Consider the following 20,276-nt stretch of genomic DNA (forward strand, 5'->3'; position numbering starts at 1 on the left):
TACAATCTGCGGTTTTGGATAACTATTTTGCATATTAATAAATAAATATGTACACATAATTATGCTACTTTAAGAAAATAGTGCTCATTAGGAAGTCAACTGTTTTATTATATTTCTCGACCTTCATGGCCAAAAAATTAAGATCGCTGACTTGGAATCACTAGCCTATTACTGGTGTTGGTTTGAAACCTCACACACTGTATAGAATTAATGTTAGGAAGTCATCAAACTAGCTTATAGCAAGATCAGTAATTCTACTCTGGTGCTCGCAAATGTTTGGAATAATGCCCATTGGAGCACATGTGGTCTCCTTTGCCACTATAAAAAGCTGGAAAAGTCTCAATATGACATGAATTGTGTCTAAACCCAACAAAAACAAACCTATTATTGTAGAAAAAACATGCAGAGTTTATGCACTGCCAAAGCATTTACCACAGAGCCAGATATTCCTACCTACATCTACATATGTAACAGAATCTCAGGAACCAAAGCATTTTAATGCTACATGTGTAATTATGATGGAGGTGGTGGAAACACTTGCTGAATGAAATCTTTTTATATTCCTTTATCATACCTAGCAGATGGTGCATCTTTCTGCGTTTGTGGATTTTTTCGAGACTTTCTGGCATACTGCTGGATCGCACAAGGGGCGGCTGTTTATGCAACTTTTGTGGCACCCTCTGTAGGCGGGACTTGATGGGATGAGGGGTTGACATCTAAAACAACAAAAAAGAAAATTATTACAGAATAACACCCTTTATCTAAGTTTCCTACCCCCAAAAAGTTATTCATTACATAAAAGGAAGACATACATGTAATTCAATTTTAGCATCTTTTAAAATAGTTCTCCTTTTTTTATTTAAACAGAAAATCACCATAATATTATATTACTTCATGATATCCCTCAAGCCCACAAAGTAACAGAACTTTAGACTACCAATCTTAATCTTAGTTCTCCGCATGTTTTGTATTCCAACCCTTACACAGAGGTGAAGTTGTCACTTTCTAGTGGAGAACAATTTATATACTGGCCCAAATTCAACTCAGCATTCTGTTCTGAAATACTGCTTATTAAATGTTTTCAATATAAATAATAACATAAAAATGTGAGATTACTTAGCAACAAGATGCATGTTGAAACATACACAGACTTACTTAGCAACTACTCGCGTACTGAAACATTCAGTGATAATTTAGAGGGTGGACCCAATGATCGCCAGATAATGATGGTAAATTGAGAAAGATTTCAGAAAATAACATAATCATCCCCATAAAGAACAGCAAAAGCAAAATAACAAAATGTACCAAATTAAACTCTGTTTTTACATTATATAGCAAACAAATGTAAAAATTGACAACAAAAACTGACCAAAGTTTGATAATGAGGCTATGGACTAAATGGCCTGAGAAGAATAAGGGTCTATTCATTCATAAATAAAAGTTAATTCATTTAATAGGAAGTGCACCGCAAACAGCATTTCATTTTATAATGACATTGCTTTTTTTTTATTTATGCGTGATATTAACCATAAAGAACATATCCCATTGACAATACTCATTATAGGACACAATTAACTGTGATAAAATTAACTTAAATGAAAAATTGTCTATTTCCTGAACTTAGGTACTTTATACAATCAAATTAATACCAAGGTTAAAGTATCATATTAGAAGATTACACTCAACAAACAACAATTTTGTCATTGGGAAAATAGCAACATTTATTGATTACACCAATCAAATGTTATCAATTATTGATACAATGTGTAGGTTTGTGTTAGTGTAACCACCTTAAAGCATATTTAAGGTGGCTATCGTATGCAGTGTTTCAAAAATAGTCTGTTCCCCTCAAGTAGCTAAAAACTTCACAACATATATCAGCGATCACTGGACAAATAACATTAAGGCAGGGAACATTCAGTTTGTTTGAGGACAAGTCCCTTAGCCCTAGGTTTGTAGGAATGTTATTAACTGACACAATGTGTATCAAGCTGCTCAGACTTGATAGAAAATCAACTCGTTGTATGATTTTGATTGAACACCAATTCATGCCATGACAGAAACTAGTACTCCTGGCTTCTGTTACATATTTATTTGAGCCGTGCCATGAGAAAACCAACATAGTGGGTTTGCGACCAGCATGGATCCAGACCAGCCTGAGCATCCGCGCAGTCTGGTCAGGATCCATGCTGGTCACTTTTAAAGCCTATTGGCATTGGAGAAACTGTTAGCGAACAGCATGGATCCTGACCAGACTGCGCAGATGTGCAGGCTGGTCTGGATCCATGCTGGTCGCAAAGCCACTATGTTTGTTTTCTCATGGCATGGCTCACTTATTTGTTCTACACCAGTAACTGACAACTTCTCTACATAAATCAGATGTGGAAGATTGAAGACTTAAGTTGGCCAGTCCATCACAAAACCCTTTCATTGTTTTAAATCTTGTCAGGATAGTAATTTGATTTTCTTACAAAATTGTCACATGTCTATTCAAATGTTGTTGAATTAAGAAGCAATATATGAGCCGCGCCATTAGAAAACCAACATAGTGTGTTTGCGATCAGCATGGATTCAGACCAGCCTGCGCATCTGCACAGTCTGGTCAGGATCCATGCTGTTTGCTAACATTTTCTCTAATTGCAATAGGCTTTGAAAGCGAACAGCATGAATCCTGACCAGACTGCATGGATGCATAGGCTGGTCTGGATCCATGCTGGTCGCAAACGCACTATGTTGGTTTTCTTATGGCATGGCTCAATTTTATTAAGTTAACCAAAACACTACAAACCCGTCTGTTCTTCTGTCTGTCCAGGTCTTGCCGTTTCATCTCGTACAAACTCCGCAGTGAGCAGTACGGCTGCAAGTTGATATCACTGCCAAACGCCTTCATTCTCTGCGACAAAAATGAGCTGCCATCTACAAATAGACGATTCAATATATATTTACAAATCATATTAAATCAATAACAAAATATAATCTGCAAATACTACTTTAATATACACCCAAGTCACTACTGGTATATAAAACTTCCAGAAACTGTATTAAACTATATGATTTCACATTTATTCTATAATTAAAACTTACACTTTTATTGAAATGTTCAAAAGAACATTTTTGTGATAATGATGTGCCTGATGGACAAAAAAAAGTGCTTTGTTTACATTTTGAAAGCTGAACCCAGTGTTCCCAGAATAAATGTATCATTAACCGTTATTTTTAAACCATAGGAAGCATCTTAAGTTAAACTCATTTGAATATAAAAATTATCTTGAAATATGAAAACATCAGAAAACAGTAAAAACTTTATTAAATTATGAGACAGTTTTACAATTTTAGCCTGGGAAAGAACTTTTACAAGCCAGAATGTGCATATTTCACGTGATCTGAATAATAATTTTAACATAAAATATAACATTATTCATACAGTTTTAAAAGAAATTTTCAAGTTTATATGGCCTCAAGGTTTACATGTTTTTCAAGATGAACAGCTGAACAAACCCTTAAAATTCCATCACGATTCACAGAATGTATAAAGCAAAAAATACCTTTTAAAAGATAGATATCTAAGTCATCCATTTATTACAATATTAAAACACTGAAACAGAAATATTAACAGGTCCTCTGTCTCTAATAAACAGTATAATTATACTCAGTTTATAAGTAAACAACCTGTTAGGCATGTGATTCACATCTTTTAAACTTCCTCGACTTACATGATATATATATTTCTTACAATTTCTGTCAAATACAGGCTAACCTGTCACATACAGTCCCTCAAAGAGCACGTACTGACGGTCTTTGCAGTCTGTGTTTGATTGGTTTAATTTGTTATGAACTCTTTTAGCTTTACTGTTATGAATGCACTAAATTATTGAGCAACTTTATTAAGAGTAGTCCCTTGAAAAGGGCAGTGTAGTTACTGGGTCATATCAAAGAAGCTAGCCGCAAACTGAACCTATGACCTCAGGATCATAGTTCTTGGGTGGTTTGCAAGTTTGGTTCTGCTGCTAGGCTATAACCCTGATTATGGTAAAATACAACCCACTTTACTTTTACCCTAAATTTCTGAAAATGGACTGGTCTATCATTCAGTTTGGGCTATACCAATTATTATTCAAAGGGGAGTTCACTGAAAATTTACTGACTGAATAGCGACCAGTGCAGACCATGATCAGACTGCAAGGATGTGCAGGCTGGGCATGCTCTGCACTGGTCGCAAAGGCAGTCGCTTGCCGCCAGCAACCTAAAGGTTAACTCTTAGCCTGCTGCAGGCGAATTTAACAGCCTTTGCAAACAGCTTGGAACCAGATCAGACGCCGATTAAATCGGCGTCTGATCAGGTTCCAAGCTGTTTGCTACTCTGACAATATTTCTTCCAATTTTGGAGCAAATTGAATGAACTTTACTATTTTAGCAGATGACATTTCCAGCAGACGACAATTTATCTAGCATGCTAAGGGTAAATCACTCACAATTTCATTGTATCTTATTTCAAACATTCTTTGGATATATAGGTTATCTTTCAGGAAGTGTTATATTTCAATCTACTGTCTAAGTATAATGAAAATGCATTTCAGCGGCAAAAATGGAATCATGCCAAATTTGAAAAGAAAGTTTCATACTAACTGATGTCATAAACCATAAATATCCTAAGATTGACAAATTATCATATGATAAATGTCTTTTCCTCTATCAAGAAATAAATCAATTCAAAATTATTAAAATACTTCAATATAAGCATATACATTTTTAAAGAGTCACGCATAAGAAATATTTAATACAACTATGCTGAAGTTTTTACGATGTGTGACTCTGGTTGTCTTAAAGTGCTGTGCTCAGTGTTTCCATAGAGTCCACTCAAATGCTTTAATTTTTCATATTTTAATCCAAGTAATCTATTACAAATGTCTAATACTGGATAAAATGAATATAATTGTTAGCAATGAGTGATTTCATTGAAAACATTTATAAATTCACACATATTACCATTTTCTTAAATCTGCTACTGCAGGCATACTGTACAACAAACGTGTTTTTAGTTTAACTCCAATAATCATGCTAAATATAAAGTCTACCCTACCTAGTATCCTAAATAAATCCATCACTTAAAAACAGGTGTTCCAAATCTGATTAAGATTATCATTTTAACAAACTAATCTGAAGTTATCTAGATTCTATCATACAAACTTGTCTGTACAAACAAATACCTAGTTTTTTTAAAATCTACTGTCAGATCACAATTTATCGAAGCATGCAAGTGGTTAATTATTACAAAATATAATACATAAATATTATGTTACATAAGTAGTGTCTATATAAAATTTACAAAAATACATTTATGAAATACTATACAATATCAATACAGAACAGAAGTAAAGCTTTTTAAAAAACAAAATTAAAGAATTAAAAGGCTAAATAAAATATGTGTCTTCCTTTTCACGACCTATAAACTGTTTAAATGATTATCCAGTTATACTGTAATTTGGTTAAAGGTATTGAAGGACCAATAATGCAGACCAATAATACATAAGCAAATGTTTAAGGTATTGGACCCATAATGCTTAACCAATTGTTTAAGGTATTGGACCCATAATGCATAACCAATTGTTTAAGGTATTGGCCCTATAATGCATAACCAACTGTTTAAGGTATTGGACCCATAATGCATAACTAACTGTTTAAGGCATTGGACCTATAATGCATAACCAATTGTTTAAGGTATTGGACCCATAATGCATAACTAACTGTTTAAGGTATTGGACCCATAATGCATAACCACTTGTTTAAGGTATTGGACCTATAATGCACAACCAATTGTTTAAGGTACTGGACCTATAATGCATAACCAAATGTGTAAGGTATTGTGTAAGGTATTGGACCTATAATGCACAACCAATTGTTTAAGGTACTGGACCTACAATGCACAACCAATTGTTTAAGGTACTGGACCTATAATGCACAACCAATTGTTTAAGGTACTGGACCTATAATGCATAACCAATTGTGTAAGGTATTGGACCTATAATGCACAACCAATTGTTTAAGGTACTGGACCAGACCTATAATGCACAACGAATTGTTTAAGGTACTGGACCTATAATGCACAACCAATTGCTTAAGGTGCTGGACCTATAATGCAAAACCAATTGTTTAAGGTACTGGACCTATAATGCACAACCAACTGTTTAAGGTACTGGACCTTTAATGCACAACCAACTGTTTTAAGGTATTGGACCTATAATGCACAACCAATTGTTTAAGGTACTGGACCTATAATGCACAACCAATTGTTTAAGGTATTGGACCTATAATGCACAACCAATTGTTTAAGGTACTGGACCTATAATGCACAACCAATTGTTTAAGGTACTGGACCTATAATGCACAACAAATTGTGTAAGGTACTGGACCTATAATGCATAACCAATTGTTTAAGGTATTGGACCTATAATGACAATCTGCAATATCAAAGTTAAACCTAGATTGCCCTTTAAGATTTTCACAGTCTGACCATTGTAGCTCAAAAGACCTCATTACTTCTGATTCTAACCAGAGAATGCTGAAATCTCACTTCAAGAATATCACTGTAATCAAACAGATATTGTTAATTTTTATTGTAACAGGTCTTCTACATTAAACAGACATGAGTTAAAATTCTAAAATATGCACTTGATATGCATAATATTAATGGTGTCAGGCCCGAGTCCAGAAATATATGGAGGGGTGGGGGGGGGGGGGGGGGGGGAGACACCAGTTCAGAATGAAGGCATCATCGGCAAGGTGCATAATGCCAAGATGGGGTAGGTACAGGAATTCTGAAATATATGTATGAAATGGTGGTCTCTGGTGCATTTTTGGGTCTAAATTATAAGAAAATGTTATTTCTTTGCTAAAATAGTTGAATACGACTTTGTACAGCATACTGGTAACTAAACTCAGCCAACTGGAAGGGGAGGCATGGGCCCCCCTTGGTCTGACCCTGGAATGGGCCTGACTTTTTGCACAGTTCGGAATTAAACTTCTATTTAAAGCTTAAGTGATGCAGCAGAGGTACAGCAGTGTCAAGAAAAGGGGACATATATGTTTTCAGAGCCTGTTAAAAACGGCAAATAAAATCTGAAAAATAAACCAGAAAAGCTAATTAGATATACTGTGCAAACCTGCAGCCAAGAGATTTGCATTACAGTGATACATTGTGATACACTATAATAAATAATAAGCCGTGTCATGAGAAAACCAACATAGTGGCTATGCGACCAACATGGATCCAGACCAGCCTGCGCATCTGCGCAGTCTGGTCAGGATCCATGCTGTTCGCTAACAGTTTCTCTAATAGCAATTGGTTATGAAAGCGAACAGCATGGATCCTGACCAGACTGCGCGGATGCGCAGGCTGGTCTGGATCCATGCTGGTCGCAAAGCCACTATGTTGGTTTTCTCATGGCGCGATTCATATATAATACAATATCAGAATGGAGACACTTGATATTCGCTGCTAATAATCTGACTCCTCCAAATTTGGACATATAGCAATGGAATTAATAGTATGACAACCACAGAAAAAGAACTACAGCCAGTTTGCAGTTCTTTTTCTAAGCAAAAACTATTATTCATATTCTCTAATAAAGTCCTTCACTTTTATATAAGAATATCTGCATTCACTATGCTTCCAGTAAAGTCAAAACACTTGTTTGTAAGACACTGAAAAATATGAAAAAGCAAGTCTGTTCCATATTTTACATTATATTACATAATATAATGTCATGTAAATAAACTAATCAAAATAAAAAAAAGAACATTGCCTATGTCAGTGTACCAGGATGATACATTCTAACAACCAGGACTAAGTCTTAATTCATATTATTTATTTTCAATATCATATTTTGAACTAAATTTTTAAAATATTGTCCCCAAGCAATATGGTTGACTTTACAACATACAGTTTAAACTCAAACAAAGAAGTTCTGAGGATTTAAATTCTTCTCAATTTCCAGAAATTTGCCTGTGAATATTTGAATATTTGTCAGAGGCAAACAGCCAATAAAATTTCAACAAAAACATTATTGTACTTTGCATCAACTAGAAAGACTTTTGAACATATTTTGATTCAGCCAAAGAAAATCTGGGCCACATTTTGTTTAAACCAATGAGCACTTGGAATGTACTATGCTTCAGCCTATGAAATTCAGACAGTAATTTTATTTCTGAGAAACTAAAAAACTTATTTGCTAAAAGGACAAATTGTGGACTTGCAACATACTTTTGCTTCAGCCTATAAGGAACTGCAAAATACATTTGTTTCAGCCAATGATGACTTGCAAGATTTGTTTGTTTCAGCTAATGAGACTTGCAAACTTTTGCTTCAACCAATGACAACTTGCAAAATATTTTGTTCAAGCCAATGAGGACTTGCAAAATAATTTTGTTCAAGCTAATGAGGACTTGCAAGATACTTTTGTTCAAGCCAATGAGGACTTGCAAGATACTTTTGTTCAAGCCAATGAGGACTTGCAAAAAACTTTTGTTCAAGCCAATGAGGACTTGCAAGATACTTCTGTTCAAGCCAGTGAGGACTTGCAAGATACTTTTGTTCAAGCCAATAAAGACTTGCAAAAAACTTTTGTTTCAGTCTTTGAGGGCTGCAAAATATTTTTTGTTTTAGCCTATGAGGACTTCCAAAACACTTTTGTTTCAGCCAAGGAGGGCTTGCATAATACTTTTCTTTAAACCAAGGTGGGGTTGCAAAATACTTTGTTTTAGCCAATTAGGAATTGCAAGTTCTTTTGTTTCAGCCAATGATGACTTGCAAAATACTTTTGTTTCAGCTAACAGGGATTTGTAAATACTTTTGTTTCAGCTAATAGGGACTTGCAAAATATTTTTGTTTCAGATAATGGGGACTTGCAAATACTTTTGCTTCAACCTATCAGGGCTTGCAAAATACTTCTGTGTCAGCAAATGCAAGTTCAGACTATTGTTTGTTTCAGCCAATGAGAGCTACAAAGGCACGTAGTCAATTTGGAACAAGAGAAAGAATTCACAACCTCATATTATACACATTATTATAAATGTAGTGCAGTTACAAAAAAATAAATACAACAGATCAAACAAAGAATCAAACGAAACCAAAAGTGTGGGAAGTGATATGAATATATACAACATCACCCTGACTATATTCTTGGGTACCTGTTTCAAAATCTTCTAACACTTCCTCAAAAAGCTCATCAAACAGGTGTATATTGTCCTCTGAAAACAAAGTCGCTGTTTTTGTCAACCTCCTCATTATTTTTTAATATATATATATAAAGATGGGGCTAAATAATAACACAAAACCTAGCTAAAATGACATAAAGCCTGCCTTAAATGACACAAAGCCTATCTAAAATAATTATATTGAAAAGGTAACGTTCTGTAGTTCTTAACTGGTCCTTAAACCTTTTCCCTTTAACTTCATAAGTTTTAAAATACTTACAGGTAATCCATAGATTGAGGATTTTCGAATCATGAGGTTGAGACCAGATAAAATCAAAATAATCCTTCCATTTCCCATCCATACTTAATACATTTAAACAACTGTCATCCATTTTGTGGTCTGATAATTCCTTATAATCCTCAACAGAAATAAACTGTTCCTTTAAACTCCATAACACTTCAGACATCATGAAAGCAGCTCAAATATTTCATAAATTTCCTTGTCATACTGCTGTTTTAGCAATTTTCCTTTGCTATACTTTTTAATAGTTATCAATTCCATTGTATTTCATTTTCATAAACTTCACTAGAGCTGCCCATTAACTTTTCTTTAAAAAAAAAAAAATTTTTTTGGAACATCAAGTCCTTCTTTAAACTGTCTGTAATTAAAATGAAACTATACCATGCCCATAAAAAGCCTGAATTGCTGATTATTTAAAAAACACCCTAACGTAAAATCAATCCAGCACGAATGCTAAAAATTTAAATATACATTAACAACTTATTACAAGAGATACCTAATCAAGCATTAAAATCTGTTATATTTAAGCTTATCTCTAAATCCATCTTCAGTTATTTTAATCCAACCATTGTTTTTCAATGATTTCTGACTTTGTGACATATCTGTATAATTATATGATTAACCAAACACTGTTTCATCACAACACACCAAATTACACACATTCTTCCAAAAAGGAAAATTATTTTCGTTTTTAGATTGTCATAATTGATAAATAAATTACATCCATGTTACCATCTGTCTCAGGTGTCTAGACTTTAGATTTTCTACAAGAGTAACGAAAGGTGTGTTCGGAAAATATTTGAATATTTACTTTAATATGTCCATTTTGGGTCAACAGTTACATATAACAAACAAATCTGGCCATAAAGTCATTTCTTACTAGCAATAAATCATAAGATGTGTACTCTGTATCACTAGCTGCTCTCAGGATTGAACAACATCCATTATATATTTATAGTGGTCATAGACCTGTCACAGTTAAATACAATATCAATGTATCACCTATATGGTCTAAATGGTGACTATGTTGATTACAGAATTCTAGCATATAAATTATTTTCTGTCTACTGCCTACCAATGATATATCAATACAGAATTTCTGGATATTTACGATATATCAATACCAATGTTCTTGATTTATATTTATATAATTATACTTTATAATATACAAATAGGATTATATTTTTGATACTAAGCCTTAAGTGTTCAACTGATACAAAAGAAGCCACTATTACATTATAATGCAATATTATTTCATACACAAATTCATAATTGACCATTCTGTAAATGAACTGAAACCAGCGAATTTATGTTCCTTGTTTGAAGTAAGGCATTTATTAGTATTTATTGTCCACTGGTCAAACAAAAATGAAAGTACCATGAAGAGAACAAATAAGGAAGTAACCATTGACTTTTTGCTGTTTCACTTTCAATCATTCAAAAATAACTAATAAACAGTGAATTATCCTTAGATATCTTGTGGTAAAATTATTTCTAAAATTACCCTAAATTGCAGGAAATTTAATTGCTTCATACTGAATAAATCTATGATGAGCCAAATACCTACCGAGATCTGATTTTGGCCGAGGTCTATCTCTGGGGCTTTTATTCCGTAATTTAACTGGCGTCTCTGTGATGTCGTAGTCTCCCGAGTCCCCATCAGCCCATCGTACACTTATTTCTGATTTCGGTCTGTCGGGATGTGGCGATAAAGACTTATTTCGGCGCAGTCGAATACGGCTTTCTGATGTTCCCTGCAACAACATTTCAAAACTGTTACCAAAGGCTTACATTACTGTGAATAACACAAACTTAACAGAAGAATACAAAATATATCTTAAAATATTAACAGCACAAAAAAAATATTGATGAAAAAATAACTAATTATAATATTTTTAAGTTATTAAATTTTGAACCCGGTTAGAAGTTATAGTATGATATGGACCATTATCAGCACAATATGGCTGGGTAGCTGTACCCACTTCATTTTAATGGTAAGACGTTAATATGTCTTTTTTTGTTTTTAAATCATGTTTTTAGACTTTCACTACACTATATATCTGTTCCAATAACTTTAAGCTTATTTATAATTATCATTTCTTCGTAATATAAAACATACTGGGACTCAATTTTACCCATCCTCCAATATACTGCTGGGTTTGGTGTTTATTTATAGGCCATACTCAGATGCAGGCGCAAATGCTCACATATGAACGTCACTTCCATTTGTCAAAGTGTATGTCCTATATACCTTGTCCTACATGCCCTATGGTGATTATTTATTTTTTATGTATTATGTGAAGGAGTCGAATGCACCGCCGTGTTATTTTTTTCAAGGATTAGTGAGAAACAATATCTTATTATTCATTAGTGAATAGTTTTAACTTGACTACATTTATTTTATATTATTTTATATCATAATTGTTCTGTAGGAAAAAGAAAACTTTTAAGATTTCAACTTTCTGATCACTGCAAACACTTTACATAGGACATTGTCATGATGAATCATAGTACACTATCAATGCAACTGCCGGAGGAGTGTAAGACATAAATGAATCTGAAAATGTTAAGATAATTCAGTACCTGTGTTTTATACAGCCAAGACAACTTCCTGTCAAATTCATCAAGAAAGTCATCAAACTCATTATCCTCTAGAACTTTACTGTCATTTAATTCAAGACTACAAGGTCCGACAGAGTCTGTTTCTGATTCATATTCATTCACATTATTCTCAACAATACCTATACCACTGCCAACATTACCAAGGAAAAAAGTAGCAATATCATGTTGACCAGATAATTTTTTGTCCATGCACTTTTCCTTTCTACCATCAATTATACATTCAGGGCTTAAGTTTATATCTGGCTCAAATATGTCGTTTTCAAGTTCTGTTTCTGCACAGTTCAAGTCAATTTCTATCAGACTATCGGTTAAACTTTTACTTCTTATTGCTGTATTCTTTTTCCAAAATGAACTTGATGTGTTTCGCTTTCTTGGTGCATAGAGACTCATACTCCTTTTGGGAATTAATGATTTATCAGGTTTCTTGTCTAATTTTGAACAGTTCTCTATATTTGCTTTCTTTGCAGAAAAGGAACCTGTACTTAACTCTGAGCAACTCTCTGTGTCACAATTAGCATCTTTACCACTAATATTTGTTTTCTTTACAAAGTCTTCATTGATTTGTAAAGCGCATTCTCTTTTTTTCAAGTCATCTGGTAATTCAGTGGCAAGGTACACATCAGTATCTTGCTTCAAATTTACGCTTTCATTTTGTTCTTCAAAACCTTTTAAAATGTCACTGACTTCATTTCTATCCTCTGTTGTGATAGTGTTGATGCTGGGCACAGTATCATGATTATGCACTTGAGGTTTAAAACCGTTTATTCTAACATAGTGCACAATTACATCTTCATATATATGTTCATCAACGTCATTTTCTGCAGAATTTAATTCAGCTTCCCCTACACAGTTATTATCAACATCAATATTATTATTATGCTCCTCAAGAGAATCTTTTACAGATTTTTTATGTGTGCTACAAGGTAACCCACTGTCACTCTTTGTCCTTTTCAATGAAAATTTTGAAAACTTTTTGCTGCTAAAACTTGAACTTCTCTTCTTCTTATTCTTGTCAAACAATTTCTTGTCATGTTTCGATGGAATTACAGTATCATCAAAATGTTCAGGGCTTACAGAGGATGACTGCTTCGGAACAAGTTTATCCACAGCATATTTACAGCTTAATTTGCAACATGATTTCAATTTCACACACTCATAAACACTGCAGCCATCCTTACTTTCTTCATCATCTTTAATGTCATCACAATTATCTTCGAAACAATCATCATCTAGTCCAGCAACTTCTCCTTTTCCAAACCACTGTGTGATCTCATCCTGAACCTTCTCATTTGGACTCCACTGTATCATAGACTCCCCAAACAAAAACCTTTTCAAACTTCCTCTTTTGGAATGTTTAATCCGCTTTGTACCTTCACCAACATGTCCTCCACTGTCAATGTGATGTCTAGGCTTAACATATTCATTTTGAACACTCTGCCTTGGCTGTGAGCTCAAGAGCTCCAGATTCCCAAAGTCTGGTGTAACATCATTGGAAACTGTTCTAAACATTACAGTGTGATTATCATAAACATTTTCCATCTGAGGATCGTATCCATCCATTCCCGCGACCTGCGAGACCAGATTATGATGTGACACGTGCAGATTATCATTATTTATACTCCATGTGCCTCTCAGATTGTCAGTGCAACATTTGAAAACAGATTTAAAAGGCATGGTCAAATATTATCTCTCAAATCATTAATGTTTAACTATCAAAAGCACTAAAGTCACATTGCCTTTTTTTAACATTTTGATGAAATACCTCCAGTCAATTTTGATGAGAAATCAGTAATGTATCACCTTTACTATCAATATATTATTTATCAAAAATGTCAGCGTAAGCTTACAAACTAATATAGCTTTTTTTGCATCACCTTAGAAATATCATTTTAATAGTCCAGAATTTTTTTCAGCAAGTCTGAAGTTGACACATTTGTCATTTTTTTAAACATATTATGTCCTGATGGTTTTAAAACCAATTATGAGATTATAATTATGTTAATATGTTTTCACCCAGGTACATTCAGTTAAACTTAGCTGAAACTTCACAAATGTAAAAATAATCAAGAAAAGCATTGTAAGAATGAATATTTCTAATTTTCTTATGGCTACATTTGTAACTCCAATCATTATGCTAATTAAGCCTCAATATATTCAGTGTTTTGACCATACATATTTTAGAAATGTCTAGCCTCAGTCTGATAACTACTACCTTTTTCAAATTAATACCTTTCTCAAATTAATATGTTCTCAAATTAAATCTGAATTTCGCCCAAATTCATGCTCATGTGCAATTTACTGTACTTCTAGCTATCCAGAAAATGTCTTTTAGTCCTGAAAACTGAAATCTCCTTTGGCATTATATTCATGCTTGTACCTGTAATTCGAATCAAATGTATTGCCTTATATAGGACTCAGAAATTTTCTATTCTGTTGAACAAATCAATTCTATTCTGTTGAACAAATCAATATGCTGACTGATTTTTTTGAAATAATATCCAGGAAACAACATTAAACAAAACATGGAACTCCCAAAGCAGAAGCAATTTTGCTAGTATATCTCTCCACAAAGTGTAAATGACAGTAAAAAACAAACAGCGAAATAGGAAGTTTCCAACATTAAACCTGAAGACTGGTAATATGACCATTCTTGTAAAACGAATAAATCTTTAAATCTTCCTTCCTTCTGCACTTCCAAAGGAAATTAATCTGTTATTCTGCTGCTATTTATAGTGTTGTCATTTAAAGACATTTGGAATCTTCCTGGTTAATAGAAAGAAATCTTTCACAAAGTCACTAAAAATTGAGTTCACTGTAACATTGCATATATTTTACCCAAAAGTTCCTTCTAGTTTTGTTTTTACTTTACATATTAATTCTTAAATTTACATTCTTCACTCTACCTATCAACTCATCTTTACACTGTCCTTTTATCACTTCAGTATTCACTGAAGCTTTGCATTTCTTGCTTTTACTCTTTTCTGCAATACCTTTTCACTTTAACTTCCTGCTCTTTAATCTTTCTACTTCACTGTCCTTTACTATCTACTGAACTGCCTTTAACTTTAAGTTGTATTATTTTACTGTCTTTCATTTCACTATTTATCCTTATATCTCATTTGTTCTATGGCATTTCGACTGTTTCGTGTCCTTTGCTTTTATTCCTTGCTTAAGTAATTTTTTGCTCTCTCCTTTCCTTTCCTTCTATGTCATTTACTGCAATGTGCCAATGACCTGAACTTTGTTTTCCCTTGCTTTAATCATCCTTCTTTTGCTTGTTTGTGCTTTTTATCCCCTTTGCTTTTCTGCTATATCATTTACTGCAATACCCTGTACTTTGTTTGCTTTGCTACCTAGAGTATCCTTTACTTCACTCTTGTTTCTTTGTACTAAACAGTCCTCCAATTCAGTTCCTTTTTAGAATAATTTCATGCTGAACACTTTTGCAACACATCTTTTGATTCCAGCATAATATATCCTGCAAAATGTTCATTCCTTTCTATTGAAAACATACTCTGTCAGGTATATCAACAAGGCAAGGAAAGCCAAAACTCCAAGAAATAGGAACATCTCAATCTCCATTCTAAAACTGAAGTCTGTCTTCACAATACTGACACACAATTGACTGGATCTGTGCTTTTGCCAGATACACCTATCTTAGTTTGTTTGGAGAACTGTTTTGAATTTCTGATTTTATTTTAAACCCTCTCTCTTTAAATTATGATATGATTTTATTTTGATATCTTGTTATGCAACACAATATCCACAAAGGATCATTGATATTTGTCATTATTTATCACTTAAATGAGTTAATTAAGTTCAATTTTTTTTCTTCAAGTTAAATAAAACTTTTGTTTGAACTAAAGTAATAGAATATGAGATAGGAAATCTCTTTGAGGCATGCCTCCCTATGAAAATTAAATTAACAATTCATGTAATTGGAGGAAGTTTCTATTTATCATACCACTTCCTTAAACTTAAAAATCTGTTTATATTTTATTGCCTTCAGCCAAACCTGTCAATACACCATCATAAGACGTATGTAACTTCGTCACTTCGTGATTACATAAAATGGTTTTTACATGACTATTAGACTTGCCTCAAGATTTCTGTCAACATTTTTGTAATTGAGATAGTACTTTTAAATAAACTGCCACATGGAAAAAACTTGTAAGTGCCTCCAGTGTTTTATTTAGAATGGTTAGTCTAGTGTGGATGGAACAACGTATTCCAGAAAACCCACTTTAGGTCCCCAGCATCCAGTCTAGGTGGATACTGCTGAATTGACGACCAATTCAAGTAAAGCACCCAGCACTGAAAACAAGTCAGGATATCAGCTACAATATGCCAAGTTAAACTTACTTCTGCGAAATTATGTTGATTATTCAGTTTTTTAAATTTTATTATGCAACAATTTTTAACATATTTTCATTAAACTGCTCTTTGTAGAAATCACCTAGCATTATAGACTCAGTAATGGTATAACTTTAACGCAAACAGTAGATAGTAACATTACAGATATTTGATTGTTTCAGTGTAAGATCGAAATATCTTTCATGACAAAACATCAGATGCAATTTAAGTTATGGTATTCATGAGTGAAATATATTCCTTAGTATTTTAAACCAAAAACAAACAAATTTTCTTTTCATTTCATGTTTTGACGAAATCTATCCATATTATAGTTTCTTACCCCAGTGAAAAATATATTTGATATTTTTCACTGTGAAAACACCAGGTTAATTTCACTGTAATACTTCTTACCTTTAAAAGTGATCTGAACATAACTCCAAAAATAAAATTCAGTTACATATACAGGGTCATGTATATGTAATTCTATATTTGAAAATTCATGTTGAAATATAATTTGATCTCTATACAAATAACTAAGGCACCATGCTGGTTTTGTTTGTAAGAATTTTGTGTAGTCTAAAGAGATTTAATACATTTCACTATGAGGAGGAAGTGAAGATAAAATGCACGTCTCTTACCCATAATTTAAGTTCAAAAACAATTTAGGAATGCAGATTAGATCAAGTAATCTTACCAACAGAAATATGTGTCCAATATCTGAAAAAAGTTACTCCTTTGTTTTGTCTTATACTTATAAATGTAACTTCATCAAGATTGGTGCACACCAATAAATGGAAGCTACCTTTTAAAACATGAAAGCATACTTGCAAAGTTTCTTGCCTGAAAATAGGGAAGGGGGCACAATTCATTACCAGTGCACTCATAGTCAATGCTATCTCATATGCATATTGATTGCCTTAAATCAATTAAGACAATTATAATTGATATTTCAGGGAATACATTGTTTTTGCTACAATGAAAGTTATTGCAGTAAGGTTGTCTGGTTACAGCTGAAATTTTTTTTTAAAAATATCCTTACCTTTATTGACTCATTACTGGAATGCACGCTGGCGTCACGCTGTATGCCACTGTCATTGCTGTTACTTGACGCAACGTCTGCTTGTGATATAATTCCCAATCTTTCGTAGTTAATTCGTCCCGAGGAATCTTTCCTTAACCTAGTACTATCATCACTTACTTTTTCTTTACTCAACAATTGCTGTTTATGAAATGATGAACTTGAAAAAGCACTATCAATTTTATAAAATTCCATTTGTTTACAAAATTGGCACATGTTTAACGAGCCAGATGAGCCTCTGACATTACGATTGGATGTTCTGTGTTTAATTTCATCAGATTTATAACTGCACTCACATCTTGGGTCTCTTATAGTATCGTCTTGTAACGATTCGTACTGGTCACTTTCTAACGAAGTCACTGAATTCATTACATTTCTTTGAGAAGATTGGGAACCAGATCTCGATAACTGGGAACCAACACTAGCATTTCTCCGTGGAGAGGCCCCCACAGGTTTAGGTGTTTTCGGTTTATGAGGTTGCTCAAGGGGTGGCGAGTGAATACTACTGGCATAACTACTTGCCGACGTTATACTCATCTCGTCATCATCACGAAAATGCGGGGCTGAGTGGGGGCTGAGATTCAAGAATGAGTTTGCCTCATGAGAAGGAGTTGAAGGGGACGAAATAGAATGTCTTGATATATTGCTCCTTTCTTGAGTTGGTGTAGGGCAGTTAGAATCAGTTTCACTAGAATCAGGATATGACTTTAGTATGTCAGCAGACGTATGTCTGCGGCGTAAATCTCTACTTCTGTAAGGAGAACCGGGTGGGGTATCAAAACTACCAATGTCATCATCCTGAAATGCAGCAATAGGTGGGCTTACCGGGTGCTCAGTTTTCAAAGGACTATTAACTGATGTATCCGATTTGTTTTTCCTAAAAAGGCCTTTCAATGTCATTTTCTTGGTGAAAAAATCTTTTGCCGACTCACTCTGTTTTGAAAAGCCCGATATATTGAGATTCTCATTCAGAGTTTTTCTCCTCCCCATCACTTTTTTCAAAAATGTTGGATTTTGATTTTGCACATTTTGTATCTTTGGAGAATTTTTCAAGTCAGAGTTCTGACTGTCGTCTAGCGATACCGATCTAGCTCTAGTACTATTATGAACTTTATCTTCTTCTATCCCAGAAAGCCTAAGAGAACCACCTTCCTGTGCAGCACGGAAACTGGATGTCCGTTTCGCACGTTGTATAACACGTTTCACGTCATCCTCTTTCGCGTCAGGAAGGCTAGAGCTACTTAGTTTTTGGGCATCTGTCAGGGAATCATCCGTACTTAAATCCATTCTTTCTGAGGAATAACTATCTACTGACATATCTGAGGTCCGACTAGAACAAGACTCATTAAAAACTTCTTCACTGGTCCGACCCATATTTAGCACTTTAGAATCACCATTTAAATTTGATTTATATGGGCTAACATTTTCTACATATTCAGTTTCACTATAGAACACATCTTCGGTAGAATCACTACTTTGTAGCACTGTTTTTGCATTCTGCCTCCTCATATGAGGTTTGTTATGCATGTCTGTTACCTCCCTTGAATCACTCTTCACTCTAGAATAGTTTCCGCTGGTGTCCGGCATATCCCACATGTCACCTACATGACTATCAAGATGCCGGGAACTGGAGTGATAATCAGCAGGCTGTGAGGAATCATATTCTGAGTTGTCCATGGTTTCGATTGTAAAATGCCCATTCTTATATACAATCCTTGCATCGCCGAATGCTAGCGTCCCTGAAAAATCCAATGAAATATTAGATTTCTTTTTTAAATTAAATCATCAAAATCTTAAAACATTACAGACCTGCTTGCTTCCTTATACTGTAAGTTAAGCACTGAAATGGCTGGGCAGACAAATACTGAAACTACTTTATAAATTAGCTACTTCTGACAGTTTTTAGACAAGAACTCAAAATACAGCAAATTACAGAATCAGTTACAAAGAATCTACACCCCAGCCAACCTTTGGAATATATTCCGGTACATTTTACTTTACAATCTTTAAAAAAATTTGACAGTAGCTTATAATGTAACACAAAACAATATTACAATATTATCATGTATTCGCTACAGTATAAACTGAAAAACCCTGCTGATGTTTTGACCTGATAAAAGTAATTAGCCTGTTAAAGTATGTGTAATACAATGTCAAAAATGACCCATTATAACTCCTCGTTGATGGAAACAATTAACTGTCCCATAATTTACATTTAAAAAAAATATATATATAATTTATGGAAAGAAAACATTTATAGCAGTATATTATACTGATATAATATATAATTACTAAAACGCCTACCATGCAAAATGTTTAGCCGCGTTGTGTATCTCTTTTAACGCAATCCGTAACAGTACATCCTAGTAGGCTGCTTACAAACTATCATGCAGTTATCACCAGTTTAATGGCCATGTTAGACACATAATAAGGTACATATCTTTGTCAGAAAGCATAATTTATGCAGGAATGTAAAGGCTTGTAAATAAAAGTTGGTTGGTTTTTTTTTTTCATAATAACCAAACCATAATAAACTGAAGATTCCCGATTGTGTCACAAGCCCGGCAGGGCATGACTATCATACGGATCTTTGTGCTTCAAGAATCATTGTATATTCCGATCTCTGTACATTATATGTGTGTCGTATCAGATATCATAATATCATTTAGAAAAATAAAAGATAATGATTTGTCCACAGGGTTTATGAATCAATGGGTTTTCTTAATAGGA

At 33.7% G+C, this 20,276-nt stretch overlaps 1 protein-coding gene across 2 annotated transcripts in view; it reads right to left on the reverse strand.

The window, feature by feature from the left end:
* Nucleotides 1–20,276, reverse strand: part of LOC123554283 (uncharacterized) — a 92,406-nt gene that overhangs the window by 19,901 nt on the left and 52,229 nt on the right. Inside the window, exons 5-9 of one of the 2 annotated variants that reach the window (XM_053548278.1) lie at nt 17,508–19,285; nt 11,061–11,247; nt 9,187–9,246; nt 2,789–2,916; nt 575–716 (exon numbers count right to left, since the gene is read on the reverse strand). In XM_053548278.1, coding sequence (XP_053404253.1) covers nt 575–716; nt 2,789–2,916; nt 9,187–9,246; nt 11,061–11,247; nt 17,508–19,285 — 2,295 coding nt within the window. The remainder of the gene's footprint in view (nt 1–574; nt 717–2,788; nt 2,917–9,186; nt 9,247–11,060; nt 11,248–17,507; nt 19,286–20,276) is intronic. The other variant, XM_053548279.1, reaches the window with a different exon arrangement.

This window comes from Mercenaria mercenaria, chromosome 7, assembly GCF_021730395.1.
Source record: "Mercenaria mercenaria strain notata chromosome 7, MADL_Memer_1, whole genome shotgun sequence".
In the NCBI taxonomy this organism is placed as follows: Eukaryota; Metazoa; Mollusca; class Bivalvia; order Venerida; family Veneridae; genus Mercenaria; species Mercenaria mercenaria.